At 35.6% G+C, this 22,427-nt stretch overlaps 7 protein-coding genes across 8 annotated transcripts; 3 read left to right on the top strand and 4 right to left on the bottom strand.

Annotated features, from left to right (window-relative positions):
• Positions 1-935: 935 nt before the first annotated feature.
• On the top strand, positions 936-1,921 carry LOC135802851 (uncharacterized). Its single transcript, XM_065316473.1, has 3 exons — positions 936-1,221; positions 1,289-1,595; positions 1,659-1,921. Exons 1-3 carry the CDS (start codon positions 986-988, stop codon positions 1,881-1,883), a joined length of 768 nt encoding a protein of 255 aa, XP_065172545.1. The 5' UTR covers positions 936-985; the 3' UTR covers positions 1,884-1,921.
• A 577-nt stretch (positions 1,922-2,498) lies between these two features.
• On the bottom strand, positions 2,499-5,964 carry LOC135802850 (uncharacterized). Of its 2 annotated transcripts, XM_065316472.1 has the most exons (6): positions 5,606-5,964; positions 4,659-4,807; positions 4,421-4,587; positions 3,412-4,360; positions 2,895-3,355; positions 2,499-2,824 (listed from the first exon to the last, which is right to left on the bottom strand). In XM_065316472.1, exons 1-4 carry the CDS (start codon positions 5,642-5,644, stop codon positions 3,978-3,980), a joined length of 738 nt encoding a protein of 245 aa, XP_065172544.1. In that variant the 5' UTR covers positions 5,645-5,964; the 3' UTR covers positions 2,499-2,824; positions 2,895-3,355; positions 3,412-3,977. The 2 variants fall into 2 exon arrangements, with proteins under 2 accessions (XP_065172544.1, XP_065172543.1); XM_065316471.1 differs by lacking the exons at positions 4,421-4,587; positions 4,659-4,807; positions 5,606-5,964 and having other exon boundaries at positions 3,412-3,558.
• Positions 5,965-7,005: 1,041 nt separating this feature from the next.
• On the bottom strand, positions 7,006-8,131 carry LOC135802848 (ras-related protein Rab-18-B-like). Its single transcript, XM_065316468.1, has 4 exons — positions 7,905-8,131; positions 7,536-7,845; positions 7,350-7,475; positions 7,006-7,297 (listed from the first exon to the last, which is right to left on the bottom strand). Exons 1-4 carry the CDS (start codon positions 7,970-7,972, stop codon positions 7,190-7,192), a joined length of 612 nt encoding a protein of 203 aa, XP_065172540.1. The 5' UTR covers positions 7,973-8,131; the 3' UTR covers positions 7,006-7,189.
• A 468-nt stretch (positions 8,132-8,599) lies between these two features.
• LOC135802849 (cuticle protein CP14.6-like) lies at positions 8,600-9,783 on the top strand. The gene is made up of 3 exons (XM_065316469.1): positions 8,600-8,813; positions 9,156-9,322; positions 9,391-9,783. The coding sequence occupies exons 1-3, from the start codon at positions 8,793-8,795 to the stop codon at positions 9,689-9,691; spliced, it is 489 nt and encodes a 162-aa protein (XP_065172541.1). The 5' UTR covers positions 8,600-8,792; the 3' UTR covers positions 9,692-9,783.
• Positions 9,784-11,957: 2,174 nt separating this feature from the next.
• On the bottom strand, positions 11,958-14,164 carry LOC135802847 (uncharacterized). Its single transcript, XM_065316467.1, has one exon. It carries the CDS (start codon positions 13,821-13,823, stop codon positions 12,702-12,704), a length of 1,122 nt encoding a protein of 373 aa, XP_065172539.1. The 5' UTR covers positions 13,824-14,164; the 3' UTR covers positions 11,958-12,701.
• Positions 14,165-14,972: 808 nt separating this feature from the next.
• Positions 14,973-18,052, bottom strand: LOC135802846 (histone acetyltransferase KAT2A-like). Its single transcript, XM_065316466.1, has 9 exons — positions 17,672-18,052; positions 17,515-17,608; positions 17,319-17,464; positions 16,991-17,262; positions 16,615-16,925; positions 16,367-16,554; positions 16,102-16,310; positions 15,347-16,044; positions 14,973-15,286 (listed from the first exon to the last, which is right to left on the bottom strand). Exons 1-9 carry the CDS (start codon positions 17,843-17,845, stop codon positions 15,093-15,095), a joined length of 2,286 nt encoding a protein of 761 aa, XP_065172538.1. The 5' UTR covers positions 17,846-18,052; the 3' UTR covers positions 14,973-15,092.
• Positions 18,053-18,947: 895 nt separating this feature from the next.
• LOC135802845 (ATP-dependent RNA helicase WM6) lies at positions 18,948-21,124 on the top strand. The gene is made up of 5 exons (XM_065316465.1): positions 18,948-19,066; positions 19,840-19,971; positions 20,145-20,291; positions 20,468-20,723; positions 20,813-21,124. The coding sequence occupies exons 1-5, from the start codon at positions 18,950-18,952 to the stop codon at positions 20,824-20,826; spliced, it is 666 nt and encodes a 221-aa protein (XP_065172537.1). The 5' UTR covers positions 18,948-18,949; the 3' UTR covers positions 20,827-21,124.
• Positions 21,125-22,427: the final 1,303 nt, after the last annotated feature.

Below are 22,427 nucleotides of genomic sequence, written 5' to 3'. Positions count from 1 at the left end.
CGAACTCATTCAGAGCACCAGTTGAATTTCCAGTTGCGTTCAAAGGACGACCCAAAATCGTCACATTACTGCTGTAATCACTGAATAAATTAACATTTGGCCAAACTATCTTGATTTGCATTCTTGCACCAACTGGTAATACTTGTGGTGTTAATTTTGCTTCCTGGACTTTTACATTAGACAATCCTTGAAGTTGTAATTCATTTAACTGCACCAATCCTCTATTACGAGTTAAAACAATAATTAAATCATTTTTAAAATTTTAACGAAAAAAATGTTTTACTTAAGAATTCCTAGGTCAAAATTAGTTTGATCAACAGACATTTTATAAGGATCAATTTCCACACCAAAATCTTTCAAATTATTACGATAATCAGATATTAAACAATCCAAGTATTCCTGAAGTTGTCCAGGAAACCCAGAACCAAATATCGATTCTAAAATATCTCAAAAAATAACCATTTTTCACGCAAATCATAAACTTACTTGAATTATACGCTGAAGCTAAACTGGTTGCGGGATTTTCAACAACATAACCTAAAATGCCTGCCAGGGTACCACAGAACATAACCAAGAATAAAGATGACATGTTGCTGGCGTGTAGATGGTGTGTAACTACCGACACAACCAGCAACGCGCAACCATTTTAAACAAGACAAAAAGTCATAAAAGACGCATTCATAGACATGTGTCAGAATGTGAATTACATTCTTGCAATATTCATAAAATCATTGAGGTCAAAATGCAATCGGAGACTTGTTTTCAACATTGCTAAAAACACCTTGCGCACCTGTGTATTTTTATAATGTGTTAAAAGCATTATTATCTGATTGATCCGGAGGCATTTAATTGATGTTTATCGTGTGAGTTTATTAAAAGAATATCTATCCAGTTATGATGATAACGCGTGGATCAGATATAAAAATATTCATCAATTGTCGCCTTCTACGCATTTACACCTCATTCGTAAGCAGGTCGATTAACCATGCATAATAATTACTTCCTTATCTTTGTCGCTTTGTTGGCGTTTTTTGCCGCCAGCAAATCGGCGAAACTCGCTGGAAATCAGCGCATTTTGGAAGATGAAGTTACAGAAGTGCTTGAATGTGTACGTGGCGTGCTTAAAACAGGCATCGAGGAAGTTGGGTTGCCGTCATTCGAGCCACTTGAAGTTGAGCATCTTGTTGTGAATGTTACGGAATTTAACATTAATAATGCAGTGTAAGTTTTTTTATTGAATAATTTTTATTGTGATTTTTTTTTTCAATTTGTTTTATTTTGTATTTAGGGGACATGTTACGCTTAATACAGCTTCGATTAGTGGTATTACCGATTGGGATCTATCGGATCTTAAGATAGATGTGAATATTATCGGTGGAATTGGTGGTTCTTTGGTTGCAAACATTGATTTACCTAAGTTTGTGATCAATACTGGTTATATTGCGGACTTGTCCGTTTCGGGTATTAATATTTTCGGTGAAGGTGAGATCTATATGGAGTTGCGCCATCTTGGAATTGCTGCAGATGCCAAAATCCTGCTCAATCGTATCACTTTATCTAAACTGCGCCTTTTGCCAACTCTAGGAGATATTAATGTAAGAATAATATGATATTCTGGTGTAGTATTTGTAAAGTGTTTGTTAATTATTTGTTTATAGTTTAAAATCACTGGTTTGTTGAATGATGAAGAGCACAGCGAGTTAGCCAGTCAGATTGTTAACGATATTGCCGTCGACTGGATCAATCAAAAATCCGAGGACTTTGCGGATCTGATTGAACAGTTCCTGCAAGAACTAGTCAATGGCAGTCAAGGTGTCAAACAGCGCGATATTGGGGATATTATTAATGCCATTCTGGATAGATGTCCATTGTCGATTAAATAAATGCAATAAATTATAAATAAATTTTTTTAAAAGACTTACTAACACGCATTATTAATACGTGGACTATAATAGTGTATTAAGTATCAAGTGGTTTAACAGCAGTTTTTGTTATGAGAATGATTAAGAGCAAGCGTTTAATCAATCGAGTGTTTAACAACGTTTAGCGACGTGATACTCACGCTATTTTTTCTATTTCTACTTTATTTCTAGGTTTAGTTTTTGTATTTGAACTTTTTTATTTCAAATCATTCAAATTTGGTCGCACACTATTAAAATATGTAAGGTTATGATACCATACTACTGATACGTGCAGCAGCAGCGCCTCCTTTGACGTGTTTGATGACGTCGTAGATAAATGCGCAGGCGCAAGCTCCATCCCGTACATAATGCCCGTAGATAATGGATATTACTCACGGCTTGGCCGTTCGTATATAAAGTACCACTTTTGGTGTATAAAATACGTGAAAAACCTATAATTAAAGCAAAATAAAATTGTTTACATTTTTCAGTTTTTGAGATTAATTTTGATCGTATAGATTAGAAATTTTGTTCCTTGAACATGTTTTGTACTTAGGACTTTGGCACCAAAGTAAGATAATTCAGATAATTCTGGAATTGATAACAAGTCACTTTTTATTGATTAATCAATCTCATTTGTACCAAGTACAATTACAGAAAATTAAATATATTTAAAAGAAACTTTATAGAACCCGCAAACGATGTGTCAATATCAACAAATCCTTTATTATTCCACTCCCATGTTGGTTAAATTTGGCCGAAACCAATGGCACGAAATTTTCAGTACTCAGCTTCTCTGTGCCCAACAAGGATTGAATGAGTTCATTGATTACAGCAATAATTATGTCTTGAATGTCCTGATTATGAAGTAAACCATTTACCGATTCAGTCAGATCGATAGTACCAAGTTGTAAGCGTTTAAACTGTGAATTAAATGAAAAGTACACATTTATGATAAATGATTATTTATAATAATAATTAATTAAACGGTACCTCTGTATCTTTGCCTATTTTTATGTCAATTTCCAACGCTTTCAATTGAGTTATGTATTCCATGGTAACGCTGAGAATAATGGTGGTATCTTTGATAAGCAAATCCAAGCCACTATTGCCTGCTAACCATGATAATTCTGAATTGGGATCAGTGAGATCTAGATTATGGTTATATTCAATTTCCAATGTGTTCTCGCCAGTCCAGGACAATTCAATATCCGCAGTGAAATTATTAATACCATTGATTACAACCACATTTGTTATATCATACTCGAGCTTGCTGATTCCATTTAATAAGAGACTGTTGATTGTAAGTTCGCCGATGTTTTCTAAAGGTATGTCCACGTCATCAATGATTGGTGAACCGTCAATCGCCTCCAACAATGGCAGCAGTGCCTCAATCTTCTTCACAATTTGACCTTTTATCGTTTCTTCTACAAAGTCTCTATTTGAGTCACCAGCTACAATATAAAAAATTACACTTTGTTTGGCAAATAATCTTTAACAAAATACTTACAGATATTGTTGTTGTCATTGCTGGCCAAACAACCAGACACCACCAAAACAAAGATCCAAATCAATTTTGCCATGATGAACGCAAAACTTGTACGAAACTGAGTAAATAAATCGTCGCCGTGTTCATTTTAAGCATGTTTTTGATCCTCTCGATTATTTCCGATAAGATAATAAATAGGTATTACCCAAATCAATAAAATGATGACATGGCTAGTAATAATATATTTTGTCTCTTCGAATACATTCTCACAAGTCTTTTGTTATCGATTCGATGATAATTACAAAATTTATATCAAACATAACAAAATGTAGCTAATTTCTAAATATCTCCATGCGCAGGAGATTGAATGATTGAGTGTTGAAATCACATTATATTCGATACATATTGATACAGCCTCTGGTTATAAAGAAGCTTCGTTGTCGTCGATAGTCGCCTACATAAATAAACAAAATAATAAATATACAAAATAATCAAAATAAGTTAAAGATATTATGCTGCGACAGAAGTGGATATGGGATGTGTGGCGCTCCCTGTGGTTTCAAATCCAAAGTACAGTTGGGGCTACGCTATGGTCGACTGGAGATTGATGCAATGGCTCCGCCGGCGTCACTGTTGACCTGCGCTGAGTTTTTCGGCCGACAGACACAACCGCTCTCCACCAGCACGTAATCCTGCCCGGTGAGCGTTACGGGACCCAGGGGTATCACCAGGAAGAGGTACGGTACGTATGTTTGCGTGCATTCGCCACGCACCACATCACACTCGCTGCTCTCGCACACCTCGAATACAACTTGTTGCAATAAGTCGGGGAACTTCTGCACAATGGTCACCGGTTGGCCGGAGGTGAGCGAAACACCATACATGGGCGCTGTGGTGTTGTAACGCGTTCTGCAAAGCCTCGATGGTGTTGATGTGCATGTGGGCACTGATGCTGAAGAACTGGCCCTTCCTAAATTTCAAAAATTTCAAAAAATTTTTTTCAAATTTGGGTTTATTCAAAGGTATTTACCAGTTCTTGATAATGTGGGCGTGTGTGTGTCACCCATGTTACGTTCATGAGCTGCTAACAGTGCTTTCCGGGTCAATTCTGGGTCGATGGTATGACTCTTCACGCGACCCGTACGTGCGCTTCCTGTCCATATACTCGACGAGCGAAACGAGCGCGCTATCGCTGCGCTAAACCCCAAAGAATAAACATTTACATATTCTATGCTTAGCATGAATTAAAATGGGTAAAACCCACCTACCTGGGGTAGGGCTGTTGATTGGGTCCAAGGCAATCAGCTGAATCTGTCAACGCGTCGCCCCAAAGATATTTCAACCCATCACCACCTTCGCATTTTGTTTTTCCTTCCACCACAGGCGATAACGACAAAACTGTGATTGTAACAAAGACCTGCAACAAGTATTTAACAAAACCGTTGAATGATTGCGTGCGTGTGTAATTGGCAAAGGAAACAAGTCGTGAAAACACACATCGTGAGAGCGCGGAAGAACACGGATTGCACTTGAGTCACACAGCACCATCAATGAGTGCAAAATGGGTTAGCGTGTTGAAAGTTTTTCGATGGCGAACAAAGTAGATAATACGTGCAGCGTGCGGTACGCGTCACTCATTTGTATCATAACTCATAATTGCAGATTCTAGATCGTGAGATTGAAGATCACGGCGTGACCGACACAAAGACCTCGCCGGGTACCCCGATTGAAGAAAAAGAAGAAGAATGAGACGAGGTGTATTCTCTTGTGATACGGCCGGTCACATAATGCATGATGACTTCTCTATGTCGGCGCGGTACTGTAAATTCTGATATACAGTTAGAATGTTTGTTCTTCGCGCGCGGCACACGACATTGGACTACATCGGTCACACGCGCGTATTTATTTCAATTTTTGTCTTTAAATTTATAGGTTTTAGTCATAAAATCGCCTAATTTTGATACTTAACAGCCTGTATCATGAATGTGAAGTATGTGAAGACTCGGCAGACGCAGGTTCCACCTGTTCAGCTTTGAGGATGGAACACACATCATCGCACACTCGCACACCGGCGTCGATATGTAAGGTGAGCATTGACCTCCACACCTAACTGTACTCCGGCAACGAATGTGGGCAAGGGGCAAATATTTAAATTTATCTACCACGCATTTCTCGCTAATTGAAGACTCAGAATCAGAAAACAAATTCTACTCACCGATAACTGTAACTTAAACTTATTCACACGCAGATCCATTTTTTTTAAATAAATTTCAAACAATATCACTAATAAAATATTCGTAGACACTAAATATTTGATTCGGCACTCTGTGGGTATTGTTCCCAACTGATTCGTCAACTCTTTGAAGCGTAGAATATTAAATTCGTAACTGTATTTATATTGTCTCTGTGTGCGTTGTCCAGCGATCGCGTTTTGGTCGTCGGATGCGACTAAACAATCGTACGCGTCGCGTATGCCAAGTGTGCCATCGAGTAGGTGAATAGACAACGCGGGCGCCGAAGGAAGACCTGACTGACTGACCGAACGATCGACTGCGGCGCGTCTGAACTTCTTCGTCGTCGGTGTGCGCTGTGGGGTCGGGTTGGTTGGATGTGTGGTAACGCGTCTCACCTCCTGCCCGAAGACACCCAAGAAACCCAAGACACTCTTGAATGTGGTCGCGAGGACGCGCGACGTGATTACCACAGGAAATTGTACATTAGTCGTCTAAAGTATACAGTAGTGGTTTGATTGAAATTACGACTGAATTAGCTTGTTAGTTTTTTGTTGTTTGCAGAGGAAAGCGTAGAAAACGCAAATTTATGGTGGTGATAATCATAATCATATGCAAAAGTATACTTTAACTACCGGCATAGTGTATGGAAACTTATTTTTGTACTGGTTTATATGATACTATCAAATTTATTAACAAATATATTGGAAAAGTAATAAATTTCATCATAATCTGGCTGTTGTGTGGATTAGGCAATTAAACAATGGACAAATTGATAGAATTGAGGATTTGATAAGCAATTGACACCAATAAATAACTTACAACTCATAAATCGATAAAATAGCAACAAGTTTAGAGTCTGTGTTTATAATATCAATATGTTTCAATGTTGACAAGTAAAACCAGTCAATTTTATCAGCAACGCATCCGATTTATCAGATATTCACGTGCGGCTGACTTGAATTGTAGTTGCGTGTAGTCACGGTTTCTCGTGAATTTTATAACGCAAAGTGCATTGCAGCGCCATCTCGCGTCGATTTATATAACTATAATTATCATTAAATTCTTGAATAACATTTTTATGGAATAAAAAGTTACGTACATTCTGATTCTCATGAATTATATGCCACAAAGTGCATTGCAGCGCCATCTCGAGTCGATTTATATAACTATAATTATCATTAAATCCTTGAATAACATTTTTATGGAATAAAAGTGGCGTAATTATTAGACGACAGGGATAAGAACATACCACGAGCCTTTATTTTATATAGAATTCAACGAGGATTCGGATTTTTCAATCCGTTTTGTTCTATCGCTTTTAGTTTCCATGATAATCACAATCAAAATATCGAAGAAATAAAATAACATGAATAACACGCCATTTTTCAATATTCTTGTTTATAATATTCCATATTAACACGAAAACATAAAGAAAACTAAACAAAATTTAATTTGAAGTCTATATTAATTAGTATTTAGTTAATCAACAGCCCTTACAGTATTCACAAGCACAATATCCATTACAATTAATTGGTACATTATATTACAGAAGAGAATATACTAAATTATAAACTACAATATCCAGTACATCCAGCCTGATCATAATGTTCTTTGTTTTCTCCAATTGTGATGCCACCAGAGTATGATTCCCATAAACCAGGAGTTTGAATAATCTGAAATCATTTATAGTTAGTATAAACTAAAGAAAAACCCAAAAATATCAACCTTTTGAACTAATTCATCAAATGCAGATTCAACACCATCTTTTGTCTTAGCACTGGCTTCAATAAACAATGTTTGATGTTTCCTAGCAAATTTCAATCCTTCTTCTCTGCTTACCTCCCTATTATTCTGTAAATAATATTATCAGGCATATATTATACATAGTTTATCTATTTTTATATAACAAACCATGTCAATTTTATTTCCAACAATCATTTTGACTATATTTGACCTTGTCGAGTATGTGTCCAATTCATTCAGCCAATTCTCCAGCTTAGTAAAACTGGCTGCATTATTAACATCATAAACTAATATTGCACCCTGTGCATCTCTATAATAAGAAGGTGTGAGAGTTCTGAAGCGCTCCTGTCCAGCAGTGTCCCAAATAGCTAGTTTTATTATACTGCCATCAATATCCAACTTCTTTGTCTTGAAGTCAACTCCAATAGTCAATGTCTGATCTGGGTCGAAATTATCCTCAGTGAATCTCAGCAATAAACTATAATGAATGAAGTTTATATTTGGCATCAATTGATTTAACAAAGACTGATTCCTTACCTTGATTTACCAACACCAGATTCACCAATAATAAGTAATTTCAGGGTTGTGAGAATGTTATCGTCCATTTTGGCGTGTGCAAGACGATGTGGCTTTATGCTATTTATAGTATCAACGTCTTCGCGCTCTTGTTTTGCTTTTCCAGGCTGATACAACTACGCATCATGGAAATACCTCATCACATCCTAATCACAATGACATCAGAAACAGAAAACAGCGAATACTCAGCTGTTATTAGTTTATTAACATGTTAGGCATAATATACACGTATATTTTGTAATATGTCGCAATCTGAATTAAACAATATTTACGGATAATAAAACATGTTAAAGGTAGAAATAATTATTTTATATATTAAAATACATCATAAATAACAATATCTATTAATATTCATGCATAAATATTGATTAAAATTACTTGTGAGGTTGTAGCTTTACATCAATTCAAACATTATAAGTTCATATAAACTCCGATAGATGGCAGAGTTATCCCTTGAAGCAATTTCAAATAAACTTCACAATTAAGTTACTTTACCTTGAAATTTTCCAAGAAACGTGCGTTTTTCGCTTAGCATTACACTAAACTGACCAATACAACAAGCCTTAACATTGCGTGAGAATTTTCTTAAGTATATAAGATGCACTACACACGAATGACGTGATATTACGCTTGAGATTATACTCATCTTCGCGTCTTTCAATGCTAACATGTTACCTTTTCGAAAAAATCGCAGCACGCTCAATAGTTGAATACAAAAGTCGCGTAGAACGGTCGTAACACGCGCATAAATCGGTTTAAATCTCTGCGAACGCCAAGATTAATTCAGTTGCGTTTCGGATTTCGTGCAGAGTTGTCTGCGAGTTTATTAAAAGTGTTCAAAAACAAACAATGGCATTTCCCACACTTCAGGTAAAGCATCATCATAATACATTATAAAACGTGTAATTTCCAATTAAATTGTGTCAAGTTTATTTAGTTATTTACAGTTAAGTAGTTACTTACATAATTAATTGAAATTATATGAATGATTCTCTGTTTAAATATTTTCATGAATAATGACGTGATTTCTGCTGCGTGAAACATAAAAAAATGAAAATCAGGTTTTCAATTAATCAGATTCTGTTATAAATTGCTTTACATGATAAAATCTAATTAACTTAAGTAACATTTAATTTTTTTCGTTTGCCTCTCGGCTATAAAATGAATTATAAAGCATGACATTGAAATTGAGTGATTATTACATGCTTACAGGTATTTACGCTTGTTACAATTCTATCATTAGTGTGTGGAAGACCAGAATCACTGCCTGAATCTGCTAAAAATGTAAATGCGCTTAACACCAATGAAGACAGCGATAAAACTGCCACAATTACATTCAGCGAAAATGAACGTGATTACCAAAACAACTATAAATACAAGTAAATTGTTTACTATGCTAAACTTAATCTTTTCTACGAAGTTATTAACTTTTTTTGTTTTCATTGAGGTTTGAAACAAGTAACGGTATAACCCGTGCAGAAACCGGCGACTTCGAGGCGATAACATTCGACACAGGTTATTCCGACGTAAAAGGCTACTACTCCTACGTAGCTCCGGATGGAATCCGCTACACGGTGACTTACATCGCCGATCACAATGGCTTCCAGCCGAAATTGCACAAGAGCGCCCCCAATCAACTTCCCTCCGCCGCGGCGGCCATTACAGGTGGCATTGTTATCGACGGCATAGACGATGATCGCATTGGCAGCAAATTGTTGCTCACTCTTGGCGGTGGCGGCTTTGGATAATTTTTTAATCGTATATCAATGTAACATCAATGCTGATGTAATTATATAACAATTCGTATTACGAGAATAAACATGAATGGATTGCGATAAAATGCGGTAATTGTTAAATAATTGCAGGGACAACGATCAATTAAAATTTATTTCAAAGACTTTAACGGTATTTATCATCAGTGGGATCTTTATTGGGCGAAGCAGACATCGAGAATGGGAATTTACAACAACACATGTTGCGACATTTATACAATTTAATAAAACATAGTGTTTTTCGGTTTAGTTATGCAACAACATATAACTTTGATGTTGTGATCTTATTCCCAAGGAAAACTAGTTTTCATTCTTTGTTATTTGAGCTTGTAATGTTAGAATTTTGTATTTTTATTGTTTCTAGAGCAAAAGTAGAGTAGAAATAAGTTGTGTGTGTTTTTATTTTAGATTTATTTGTTCATTTGGTTGCAAAATTCTGAATTTACGTCCATTTCTATAGCAAATATTAAAAGAGCATAGGTAGTTGCTTTTTCTACCGCCAGATGTCGATATGTGTATCAAAATAACAATTAAATTGTTACAAGTTTTGTTTAACTTTGTTCTTTTCACGCCATATTAAAAATTAACACTGAATTAATGATTGTACAGCGATTTCTGTATAAATTTTAGTTAAAAAGCCGCTAAAATACTCATAATTTATAAGTAAAAGGATTCAAAAAGTTGATTTTACAACCGCTAGAGGACGACACGTGTACCATATTTGCAATTTAATTGCAACTATTTTTGTTTTACTTCGTTCTTTTTGTATCACACTCACAATTATCACTGAATTAATGATTTTATTCCAATTTCTTCATAATTTACAGAAAAAAAGACGTTTAACTACTTTTAAAATAAATATTTGTACATTTCACAACAGTAAACTACCAATGAACAGTTATTTCACTGTTGATAGTTTTCCGCAAGTTCCGGACATAGTTTAGCACGGCTCACCTCGCGAGTCGCGGTTAGCGATAAAAGTTGAAGACCCGCGAGTTGATAGAGAAGTGGGAAAGCGCGCATCACCGGCGCGGCGCGCTTTGACAACACACAAAGTTAGTCCGCGACTCGCGCTCGCTGGCAGACACCGGCGATCACTTTCTTCGCGCGCCGCGACCATCTCAAGAAGCCAGAAGCGCTTTTAAACACATTTCTATGTGTGCCGAAAGAACTACACATTAATTACATATTCTGATTTGAATTTGTTGTGCGGAGAGAAACCAGAAATTACTTTCTGGTGACTTTATAAGTTTTTGGCAGTTTGGCCTGACTGACAAGTTAATTTAAAAAATAATAAATATTCAAACATGTCGAAAATCACGGAGAAATACCGCTCGCGTCAAGAGAGCACAGACAGCTTGAATTCATCCCACACCACAGAAGAATACTCGGAAGATGATAAGGATGCGTATGATATTGATGATTATCAGATTATCAAAACAGTTGGTGAGTTATATTTTCTATTTTAAAGAATTATTCTAAAAATTTTGTTGTTCGGTAATAAACAGTGATGAATAAGTAAAAATGACCTAGATATTCACTACTTGCTCATTTCAAAGATATTATAAAGTTTATTTGGATAAGCGTGGAAAATCATAGGTGAATAATTTGTTTTCCAACTGCGTTGTTTGCCTGCTACGCATTTTGAAACATCAAGTAAATAGAGTCAAGTTAAATAAAGCATCTTTTTAGTTGCGATTATTTAACACAAACACAAATTCGTAATTATGAGGAATAATAAACAGGGCTATCCTGGTTTGTAGCACAAGTTTAAATCTAGATTTCGGGTTTATTTGTGTAGGAATCGTTTTATTCGGTTGCGTTAAGATGATCAAAAAATTTCTATTTTATTGACATTGATATACATTATTAAATTCTTTATGGTACATCGAGGAACAAAAAATTGGCATCTGTTTAATCTTTGTAAATTGGTTATAAACTCAATTACTCTTGTAAAAATGTCGGTAAATATTTCCTGAAGTCTAAATATGAATTCCGCGTCGCGATGTTGAATTCACTTGTGTTATGTTTAAATGATTTTGTAGTAACGCAACGTGCACCCCAACAAATTAGCTGAAAAATCGTGCTTAAGTTATAGAAATTTGCATTGCAATTTGTAGGGATGTTGGGATCATAATTACAACAATATTTCAAATGTTACCATAGATGTCATGTCTTTGAAAAAATATTCTAGCTCATAATTGCTAGAAATTAAAGTATTTTTCGACGTTACACGAAGAAAAATTTGTAATTATTTATAAAATACATCTTTTTATCTTTGTTTGTATACAAGGCGTTTGAAAAGGCATCTTTAATATGATGGTATATGTAAAATTTGCAGAAATGTCAGCCATTTCGATTAAAATTTAACCCATTTTTATTTTTTAAGTTTTATCATCAAAAGAAAGCAAAAATTGTAAAATTTAGTGTTTTTGTCTTTTAATGAATGTTTATCAAGGAAATACGTTAAATTTTGGTAAATTTTCATCTACAAATATTAGATATAACAATTTACATCACTATTGTCATGTAAAACTTGCAAAAATCCGCCATTTTGATGAAAATTTAACCTATTTCCAATTTTATTAGTTTTATCATCAAACGAAAGCAAAAAATAGAAAAATTTTGTATTTTTGGTCTTCAATTGAATGTTAATTAAGGAAATATGTTAAATTTTGGTTAAATTTACGTCTGCCCATTTTAGATATAGCAATTAAAATCAATATTGTCATGTAAAACTTGCAAAAAATCCGCCATTTTGATGAAAATTTAACCTATTTCCGATTTTTTCATTAAAACTTCGTATTTTTTGTTTTCTTTTGATATTTTTCATATAAATTCGTTAAATTTTAATAAATTTCCATCTGCAAATTCTAAATATTCAATTTATACTCCTATTGTTATGTAGATTCATTCACATTGCATATTGACTAGCATCGATCCATCATTTTGCACAATATCATCGTTTACAACACACTTACTCATATTACAAGCACTCAAACATCGCATTGTTATTATAATGTTGAAACTTGTCATAGTTGTAGTAATCCTGGCCGCCATGATGCTGACTATGATGACTATGATGACTAGGATGGTAATAATTCTCATAGTTAGGATTAGCACACTGATAGTCATACTTTGTTGCCTTCGCCGGAGATTCATACAGATCGTCCATCATTGGCGACGAGGACGAATACGAATTGTACTTTAAATGATTCGGCTCGTTGTAATCCTGCATGAAACTCGCGTTGGTGATGCTTCCGCTCGTCACAACCGCCGTGCTGAAATACTGATGAGACGAGTGATTTTGGTCCTGAGTGATTTTGTTGCCGTCTTTATTGATGGCCACGGTGACATTACCAACTTGTATGATTAGATTATCACCATTGGAATACTTATCGATGTCTTTGGATGCTTCTCCCAGGGCGTTGATGTAATTGTGTGCAAATCGCAGTGTTTCTATTTTGGTTAATTTTGTGTCTTCGGGGAATGCCGGTAGGACCATTCGGAGTTTGTCTAAAGCTTCGTTTAGCATGTGCATTCGGTTACGTTCACGATCGTTTGCTTTCATACGTCTTGTGCGTTTTATTTTCATGATTTGCGAAGGGCTTTTTGCTCTTGATACGCGGTTTCTGCCAGTTGCATAGCGCCTCTTTGGTTTTTGTTCAGTTTTATCAGTTTTTTCAGTTCTAGAAGAAGACTTTTGAGGTGTTGATGTCATATTTGCATTTAAACATTGAAAATCTTCTTCTGTAGGCTCTCCAGGAAACAAATTACGATTTACCTCTGTCTGTGGTATATTTGGTTTATTAAACTCTTCATACCCCCAATTCTGTGGAGGTGTTACCTGTACGTCCGAAGCATATTCCTCTGGATTGGCACCTTTGTGAAAAGCACTGCTGAATCTCTCATAGAGTAATTGTTTCCTTGGAGTGTTTAGTAACCGATCCTGAGGTGATTGGTCCATGTCAAAGTCGATGAAGTCACTGCCATGATCATATTCCGTGATGGTTTCCGATTTGGAGACGAAGGACATCTCGAAGCCCGAGTCGGAGCTGTCGTCATACGAAGACATCTCGTAGGAGTTGTTGTGGCGTACCAGAGACATGCCGTCGATTCACTTTACTCGTTTAGTGTGTACATGCATTGGGACAAGAGAGGCCGGCCGCTTTTTTGCAACTAGGGCTCGCGGTCATGGGGTGCTTGGATTTATAGCGTTTCTGGTCCCCTTCCAGTACCAACGGGTGCTGGCGGTTTAAAGGGCCCTAACGTACGTAGTTTAGGGAGAAAGCGGTGCGTGTACATACCTCGAGGTAGGAGTACTTCACAATTGACGTGAATTTGTTACTTACATTGTTAAATTCTTACAAATAAACAAGAATTTTACTTTTATAGAAAATATGTTTAAAAATATTCAAACAATGTCAAAATTTTGTGATTTTTGACAAATTATTACTAAATATTTGGTAATCTAATCTGATAATCTTTGGTTATTAGTAGTGATGCATGAAATAATGCCATAATCCTAAAAGCTTATGAATTACATGCATTTACAAAAGAATAAACTCTTACTTTGCATTAATAATCAACAAAATGCAACAAAATAAAAAGAAAAACAGGAATATCATCACCTGACTGACAATATGAGCAAACATTTGCATTCTACATATGTTTTATACTATTTATATTTGCTTACATGTAGGTTCACTAAACTACAACGCCAGGTATTAGATTTAACATGTCAGATAACAATCGCAAATTTACTTAAATATGTTTTCGATTTCTGCAGGACTTATTATTATTTAACTGTCAATCACACTAGTATTTACCGAAAGATTTATTAATTTATGATTTTACCCTAGGGGAAGAACCCTAAAAAATGCAAGTTTTTTCTTTTCTTTTGGGTTTGCGTTTACGTTTGCCAAATTGGGGAATTTACAATTTGATACGTGCGTACCCGGCATAATGAAGCGTTGAAAGGGTTGCTGTTTTCTACATTTATTGCGTTTTATTGCTTTTGTCGTTTTACTGCAGATAATGCGTGAATTATTGAACCAATAAATAAAAATCGACATATTGGCAAGGGTTGAGCTCAAGAATAATAAAATATTTGAATACGATTCGTTACAATTGCAAAATGTAATGTTTCATACGAAAAGCAATTGTGCAAGTTATTTGAAGTGCGAAATTTTATTCTTTCACATATTACAACAGTATTTTTGTAGTTCGGGTTGCAGTAAAATAAGTAAAAAATTCATTGTTTTTTTATTTATTTATTTTTCATTTCACATAGTTGCATTTCTCAGACAAAACCACTTTGATTTCATATAAAATATGTTTCAATAAGTTATATAAATACATTATAATTAACTTTAATCTATTTATCCCATAATCCGAGTTCTTTCATCTTCGTTTGAAAATATTGCTGAAGATTAACAGCGCTTTGATAGTAAACTGTTTCTGGTGTGTTGTAAAATTTGCAATTGGTGAAAATACGCATCATATCTGCGATAAAAAGTCGCCGGCTCACGTAGTATTTATTCTTAAGTCGATCAGTCATTATTTTCAAATCTGTAAAAACAATTAAAACATTTTTCAATATTAATTTTAATTTAAACAATAAAATCATACCCATAGGATATTTAATGTGATCATAATAATCAGGAACAGTATTTTTATCCACAGGAGACTTGAACGCCCATGAATCTTCGTGGTTTTTTATACAATTCAACACAGTTTTCAGCATGGACGTCAGGGTCTCAAAGTCTTGTGATTCTTCAAGTTGTGCACCGCCTCTGGTGGCTCTCGGTGCTGCTTTCCATCCGGTTTCTTGTATTCCCGGTAAAGACTCAACAGGAATTGAATGCACGCCTTCTTTGAAAAAGGTTAGTCCCGGATATACTTTAGTAACGTTTTTCTGTTGATGATGAATGAGATGTTTGAATATATCGCGTTGTCTACGCACCACAGACGTTACTTGAGTATAAATTATTCGAGGATTCAATTCGCAGTGCATAGGTGTCGCGTTTTCATAATCTTTAATGTATCCTTGATAAGTTAACTTCGATAGTTTAATATCCGTAGAAAAACCTTGCTTCTCAAAGTATCCGATTGCGTCTTTATCAGCATAGGTTAAAAAGTGTAGGATATTCTTGCGAATGTGATAATCTTTTAAGTGATTCATTAAATGCGTGCCGTAACCTCTGACTTGTTCAGGCAGTGAGACGGCGCAGAAGACAATTTCGCTGAATCCTTGCGTGGGAAATGTGCGGAAACAAATTCCACCGATTGGTTGATTTTCCTTGATTAAAGCTAACGTTCGATGTTTCCTGTGAATATCACAAACAATAAATATTCTATTTTTAAGCATGTTATGAAATATTTACGGATCAAATATGAATTGTGTAACATAAGCTTTTGGCATGCGCGGCAACTGTTGTGATACGACATTTTGTAATCCTATCAACCACAACATTGTTTGCTTTGATACTGGTTCCGTTAAGCTGTTGCCCACGATGTGAAACTCAATTATTTTCCTTTTCTCTTCTTGTTTTGCGACTTCATCACGGGCTTGAGTCTCTTCCGCAAAAACCATCTACCAAAATAACAAAAAAGCAATAAATTATAATAAATATAAGTTTTTTAATTTACATCAGGTCCAGTCATGTAATTTGGGTCATCTATCGTCTTCATAATCTCTTTTAGTGTTTCCGTGCTGATATCATTCGCATCTTCAACGATTTTTCTCCTTTTCGGTTCTCTGATAGGTGAATTCACATTTTCGGTGTTTGATCCTTCTACATTCGGATCACTGCGCTTGAGTAAATTAATACTATTCTCTAAAACATAGAAATTGTTTAATTATAATCATTAATATGATTAAGTTGGGAATAAATTACTTTTACTGCGTTTATTCAGATCAAAAAAGTGTTGTGAATACGGTGATGGCGGTGGTTTAAATTCCGGATCCCAAATTGGTGAGCTAGGCGCATATACTTCTGCTTCCAAAGTATTTAAAAAAGCAGGAAAATGCGTCAATATCACTCTTCGATCAACCGCCATTCTTTCCCTTTCCATGTGAAATCTATCCAAGATTTGTTTTCGCACATATTTAAAAACTGCATGTAATAAAGACCGCCCAAACACCATGGTTGTATCGTAGTGTTTCAGCGAGTCACAAAACGCAGGAACATGACAAAACACAAGCCATCTACAAACATAAACACAAATTTTAATATTATAACACATACATATTCATAATCATCATAAAAATACCTAGTGTATGCAATTTTATAGATGGAAGCTTCTTCTTGAGTAGCTCTTTGCCTCTGATTGCATGGCGCAGGGAAACTCCAAGTGTTTAAACAATGCAGAAACAATTTGGCAAGCTCAGACATAGTTCCCCATTCAATATGGCTAAGATGTGAGAATTTATAGAGTAATAGGTTTGTAACAGCCTTGCAGATTGAAATTTTCTCAAATGGTGGTTGACCCAATGGACCTTCAACCACTGGGGTGTCAAATGTGAGAATACACTTGCAGAGTATCTAAAACAAGTGTGGTTTAACTTATTATTCATTATATTATTTGTGTAAATAGTTACATTGAACAAATAACTGTAAACTTTGATTGTGTCTGGATTCTCTTCTCTGGTCATGGTTGTGTACATTTGCTCAACATCAACAACCATTCTCAATAGATGATTCAATTCTTGGTCTGTTTTTTCTCTTAGATGAGTTATGTGCATTTCTACAAAGTAAATATTAATGTTTTGCTTATAATATTATGATTTTATCTACCTAATAAGTGGTCACATTTACATGGATCCGAAAATGTTGGTGTGACAATAGTTGCATCTTTCTTTTTCCATCCATTGCATAAACATCCCTCTGCCTATGGAAAATATTCAACAATCAAGTAGATATAATTGTTTTTAAATAAATTATGTTGTGTTACCTGACATTTAGAGTAAATTGACAATTTGAGCAACTTTTTACTGTGTGGAAAATTAAGCACAGCTTGTTTAATCTGTTGAATTCGGCGTAAATTAGACTGTCTTGATGGTTCAATTTTTGCTGGGGCTCCAGAGGTTTCAGCTGTGGAAGCAGCTGTTTGTGATGCCTCAGACATTTTTAGCTTTGCAGGACGCAGAATACACTAATATTGATTATAGAAACACGAACGATTACTCGCTGAGTTGTTGAATCAATGCATCATTAAGAATGTCAGGGTATTGTTTAATTATGATTACTTATTCTAAGCTTTATTGCACAGACTGCATCAGTGTGTCTGGATTTTAATCGGTAATTTAGGAGCGACTGATAGGACTGATGCTATTTTTCTGGCCACAGCCGGCGAGCTCCAGTGAATGAATTTGACAGACGTAAACAAACAATCAGATGCATTTTACAAATTTATAGATTGCTAAGTATATAAAATGTTATATAATCAATATTAAAATTGCATTTGTCAGTATGCACTCAATATTTCTTATAAATATATTCACCAAGGGAAGTGTATTTATAGAAATAGATGAGTGTAATATCCTTGTGTTAACTAAGCTTTTGAAACTATGGCAGTTATTTGTTGTTTTAAATCAAGGCAACGTTGCAACGTTTTTAAATTTTGGGTTGGTACAACTGGTCGGATGTGCTCGCAGCGCCCTCACACGCCGGCAAAACATCCGCCCGCTTGGCTTACAAACCGGCGCCATCATTCGCATTCTCTGTTCCGCTAGCGTCAGTGTTCGGTGGTGCATCGTTTCTGTTAGGTAAGTGATATCTTCAATAATCTTGTAAATGAAACGCGTTTTTGCTGTTCAGCTAAACGGCATGTGACGTTGTTCATTTTAAGTATAATCATAGCCCTATATTATATAGATCTCTCTGCCCCTGTTATTTCACAATATGAAACATTGGATGCGTAAATTCATTATTAAAATGCCGTTCATTTTTGGTGATTCATTTGAGTAATTCACTCAAAGTTAATGCGTTAGGATTATGACTTATCACTAAATTTCATAATTTATTTCATAATATTTTAACTCGAAATTATGCGTCATTTCAAGTTGTTTGTTTACGACGCAATTATCGATTATTCGTGTACGTTGCAATCTGAGCGGTAGAATATAACCGTCATCAAATTTCCAGTCAAACACTTATAACAAACAACATGGCTGATAACGAGGATCTTTTGGATTACGAAGATGAGAACAGTTTTTGTTTAACTTCAGATATGCGACGCGACGTTCAAGAAATATACCGGAACACACCACATGGCAAACAAGTTATGATGTTCAGCGCCACTCTCAGCAAAGACATTCGGCCCGTCTGCAAGAAATTTATGCAAGATGTAATTGAATTTTCATTAAGTACATTTGGGCGAACCACGCAATGGTTGCGATACGTTATCTAAGCGAAACCTGAATCGTGGACGACTTGAAAACTTTAACGTCGCGCGCTTATCGAATCACGCACACACGTGCATCGGGCACGTCGAAACATTTAGAGCACTGTAGCCCTACGAGTAGGAAAATGGGGTTGGGCCTGGGCTAAGAAGAAAGGATGGATTCAACGCTGAAGATTATTTGGGGGCTGTTGTTATCCGTTTCTGGGTGTCGCGATTACACGACGCAAATTGCGCGCAATCTTGGCTGAGCTACAGTGCTACAAAATTTGCGAACAGAATCACAAAAGAATCTTACAATTACACACTCTCACAGAGTACAGGGGTTACAATTTTGGCTGTATCAACACATCTTTATTTCGTCGTCATGCTTGGTATTCCAACTTAAGTTTGGGAGGAAAGCGGCGATTCGTGTCAACGGAATTGCCATTTGTGTCCTCCTTCCCATTGTATTCAGCTAGAACTGTATGTACAATTGATGATGTGACACAATCAAATTGCCTAGTTTTGTTTCAACTGTCTAAATTTGTTATCGTTGTAAACATTTTGTGTTTTGGTTTCGGCGACTGTTATGATGAACAATTTAATTCTTTCGCGGTTTCCACCAGAGTGCCTTCGTGCGCTATGATGGCCTAGAATTTCTGACCACTTTGGACTATACCCGAAAACAACTTCTTGATTATAGGACATCTGTATGTTTCAATGTGAATCTGTTTTAGCCGATGGAAGTTTATGTCGACGACGAGGCCAAGCTGACCCTGCACGGTTTGCAGCAGCACTATGTTAAGCTGAAGGAAAATGAGAAAAATAAAAAATTGTTTGAGCTATTAGATGTGCTTGAATTCAACCAAGTAAGTTACAAGCTTTATTAGAGATAACACTGCAGTAAGAACTTTATGATGATAAAAATCAAACACGTACTTTGATCCTAATGATTTCGAACTCTCTCACTGATCAAATGTAAATTCTGTTTGACTGCAATTTCGATAAATATGCAAATGTTTACAAAAATGTTGTGTCCAAGGTTGTGATCTTCGTCAAATCCGTTCAGAGATGTGTCGCCCTCGCTCAGTTGCTCACGGAACAGAACTTCCCTGCTATTGGTATTCATCGAGGGATGAACCAAGAGGAACGATTATCGCGGTATCAACAGTTTAAAGATTTTCAGAAGGTAAGCAAACTCGGCCAGGTGGTTGGATTATTTTATAAATTAAATGATGACACTGATAGGTAGGGACACCTGATCATACTTGAAGTACAACTCGGCCTATCCTGATTAATTACTATAGTTTAAAGGGATTTTTCCGTTTGATTTAAATATTAAAGACTTGACGAATTTTCTTGCAGAGAATTTTGGTGGCGACAAATTTGTTCGGCCGCGGTATGGATATCGAACGTGTCAATATTGTGTTTAATTATGACATGCCCGAAGATTCGGACACTTACCTCCATCGTGTGGCCCGTGCTGGTCGTTTCGGTACAAAGGGTCTTGCCATCACCTTCGTCTCAGAAGAGAGCGATGCGAAAATTTTGAATGAAGTACAAGATCGCTTTGATGTTAACATTACTGAATTACCGGAAGAAATTGATCTCAGCTCTTACAGTAAGTTTACATTTAATTATATAAATGGTTTCGTTAAAATTGTTTTGTGTACTGTATATTTCTAATCATTCTAATTTTGTCTTTTATAGTCGAGGGACGATAAGCAGCTCAACGACGGGACGTGTGGAAAAACACAATTCTTTAATTGATATGATTGATATAAATCCATAATAAGGATTGTCAGTATTTACAAATGAATTAACAACCTAGATGGTCAATGATAACAGAAAGATTATATTTTAATTATTCTAATACATAATTGCGTACTGGTTGATTTCCATGTTCTGTTTGTGAAAATTGTGATTAATTCTGTATGTAAGCTAGAATTTATTTAATACTTTTGACGATGTGAAAAATAAAGCATAAAAATATAAGATTGTAATTGTGAAGCGTAAAACAAATGAAGATTTTGTTTTGATACTTCCCTGTTAGTGAATCGACCGTGTTCCACATATTATTTATGTTATAATGAATATTATGTACGGTTTAGTCGTCGGTATATAAAATACCACTTTTGTGTCTACAAACCGTGGAAAAACTGGCGCTTTATAGGTGGAAGTCGAAACATTCATGTTTATTTAATTATTTAAAAATTACAAAATTTAGTTCATTCATTTTGAATTAATTCATTCTAGCGACATTTGAAGCTTTGAGTTATGTGTAAAAATTGGTATTCGTTTAGATAGGGTGGCGCATGCGCAGTTGTGTGTACGTGTGACACCCGGCCACTGCCATTTAAGTGCGTGACCATTTTCTTGAGGTACTCAAAAGTAACCTCAGATGGCGCAATGATGCGTGTTTGAGCTAAAAATATTCCTGCGTCCTAGTCGGCGTGCATAGTTGTTGTTTAGCCGGCACGCAGCTCCTACCTAGGCAATCACTAATACTAAAATGGGTATTCATGCCTCATATCGCGTTATATTTGTTGGACGCCAATAGACGGATTTGTGAAACTCCTTGTATTTTCTTGAGGTACTCAAAAGTAACCTCAGATGGCGCAATGATTGACCTGTTTGAGCTTATACCCTCTCGTACTACCTACCATATTTCAATCTTATGCGCCTGAGCTAACTCGGCGTGGAGCTGACAATTGTTTGAATTATAGCCGGCACGCAGCTGCAGTATTTGTCAAGCCAGTAGGTGTGCGATAAGTAAATAATACTAAAATGGATATTCATGTTTCGTGTTGTAAATTCGTCATATCGCGTTATATTTGTTGGAATTTAGTGTTAATAGACGGATTTTAGTCGCTAAATATTTATCGCGTGTGTAATCTTCGGAATTCAAACTCTTGTGTGTTTATTACCGTTGCGCGTGTATCTGGGATCGGTTGCCGTCGGATGCCAGCCGGCAATGTTGTGTGATTGTAAATAATATTTTGGAGTTGTGCGAACCATTTTTGTCTTCCGCAGAACACGACAGGCGGCTGTTCTACCTGGTAAATATTATTATTTAAATAATTATGCTAAATTAGAAGATTTTTAAGGCTAAGTTTGGGTTCCTCTGGAACTCGGATACATTTCAACATTGTCCGAAATTGTATAACTAATGTTTTGTTTCTTGTTTATTTCAGTATCTACTCGGATTTGATTTGCGGTGTTCGATACTCTGGTAGGTAAAATTTTTATCATACATAGTATCTGTTTTCCTGATTTTTTGCAATTAGAAAATTGATATCTTTTACGGAATTCTTTGCTTCAATAA

Source organism: Atheta coriaria, unplaced genomic scaffold, assembly GCF_025399875.1.
Source record: "Atheta coriaria isolate IRGN ID8LTWV9N9 unplaced genomic scaffold, Caltech_Dcor_3.1 hic_scaffold_60_pilon, whole genome shotgun sequence".
In the NCBI taxonomy this organism is placed as follows: Eukaryota; Metazoa; Arthropoda; class Insecta; order Coleoptera; family Staphylinidae; genus Dalotia; species Dalotia coriaria.
This window is presented reverse-complemented; position numbering and strand designations above follow the sequence as displayed.

Bases quoted from the DNA above. Each gene is read 5' to 3' on its own strand.
- LOC135802851 (XM_065316473.1), top strand. From the start codon at position 986: ATGCATAATAATTACTTCCTTATCTTTGTCGCTTTGTTGGCGTTTTTT. The intron at 1,222-1,288 runs GTAAGTTTTTTT...TTTTGTATTTAG, and splicing joins TTTAACATTAATAATGCAGT to GGGACATGTTACGCTTAATA. The intron at 1,596-1,658 runs GTAAGAATAATA...ATTTGTTTATAG, and splicing joins CAACTCTAGGAGATATTAAT to TTTAAAATCACTGGTTTGTT.
- LOC135802846 (XM_065316466.1), bottom strand. From the start codon at position 17,845: ATGTCTGAGGCATCACAAACAGCTGCTTCCACAGCTGAAACCTCTGGA. The intron at 16,926-16,990 runs GTATTTTTATGA...TTATGTTTGTAG, and splicing joins TATAAAATTGCATACACTAG to ATGGCTTGTGTTTTGTCATG. The intron at 16,045-16,101 runs GTAAATATTTCA...TGATATTCACAG, and splicing joins ACACAATTCATATTTGATCC to GAAACATCGAACGTTAGCTT.
- LOC135802849 (XM_065316469.1), top strand. From the start codon at position 8,793: ATGGCATTTCCCACACTTCAG. The intron at 8,814-9,155 runs GTAAAGCATCAT...ACATGCTTACAG, and splicing joins TGGCATTTCCCACACTTCAG to GTATTTACGCTTGTTACAAT. The intron at 9,323-9,390 runs GTAAATTGTTTA...GTTTTCATTGAG, and splicing joins CAAAACAACTATAAATACAA to GTTTGAAACAAGTAACGGTA.
- LOC135802845 (XM_065316465.1), top strand. From the start codon at position 18,950: ATGCGACGCGACGTTCAAGAAATATACCGGAACACACCACATGGCAAA. The intron at 19,972-20,144 runs GTAAGTTACAAG...GTTGTGTCCAAG, and splicing joins ATGTGCTTGAATTCAACCAA to GTTGTGATCTTCGTCAAATC. The intron at 20,292-20,467 runs GTAAGCAAACTC...ATTTTCTTGCAG, and splicing joins AGTTTAAAGATTTTCAGAAG to AGAATTTTGGTGGCGACAAA.
- LOC135802847 (XM_065316467.1), bottom strand. From the start codon at position 13,823: ATGTCTCTGGTACGCCACAACAACTCCTACGAGATGTCTTCGTATGAC.
- LOC135802848 (XM_065316468.1), bottom strand. From the start codon at position 7,972: ATGGACGATAACATTCTCACAACCCTGAAATTACTTATTATTGGTGAA. The intron at 7,846-7,904 runs GTAAGGAATCAG...CATTCATTATAG, and splicing joins TCTGGTGTTGGTAAATCAAG to TTTATTGCTGAGATTCACTG. The intron at 7,476-7,535 runs GTTTGTTATATA...TATTATTTACAG, and splicing joins TTGGAAATAAAATTGACATG to AATAATAGGGAGGTAAGCAG.
- LOC135802850 (XM_065316471.1), bottom strand. From the start codon at position 3,484: ATGGCAAAATTGATTTGGATCTTTGTTTTGGTGGTGTCTGGTTGTTTG. The intron at 3,356-3,411 runs GTAAGTATTTTG...TTTATATTGTAG, and splicing joins CAATGACAACAACAATATCT to CTGGTGACTCAAATAGAGAC. The intron at 2,825-2,894 runs GTACCGTTTAAT...TTTAATTCACAG, and splicing joins AAATAGGCAAAGATACAGAG to TTTAAACGCTTACAACTTGG.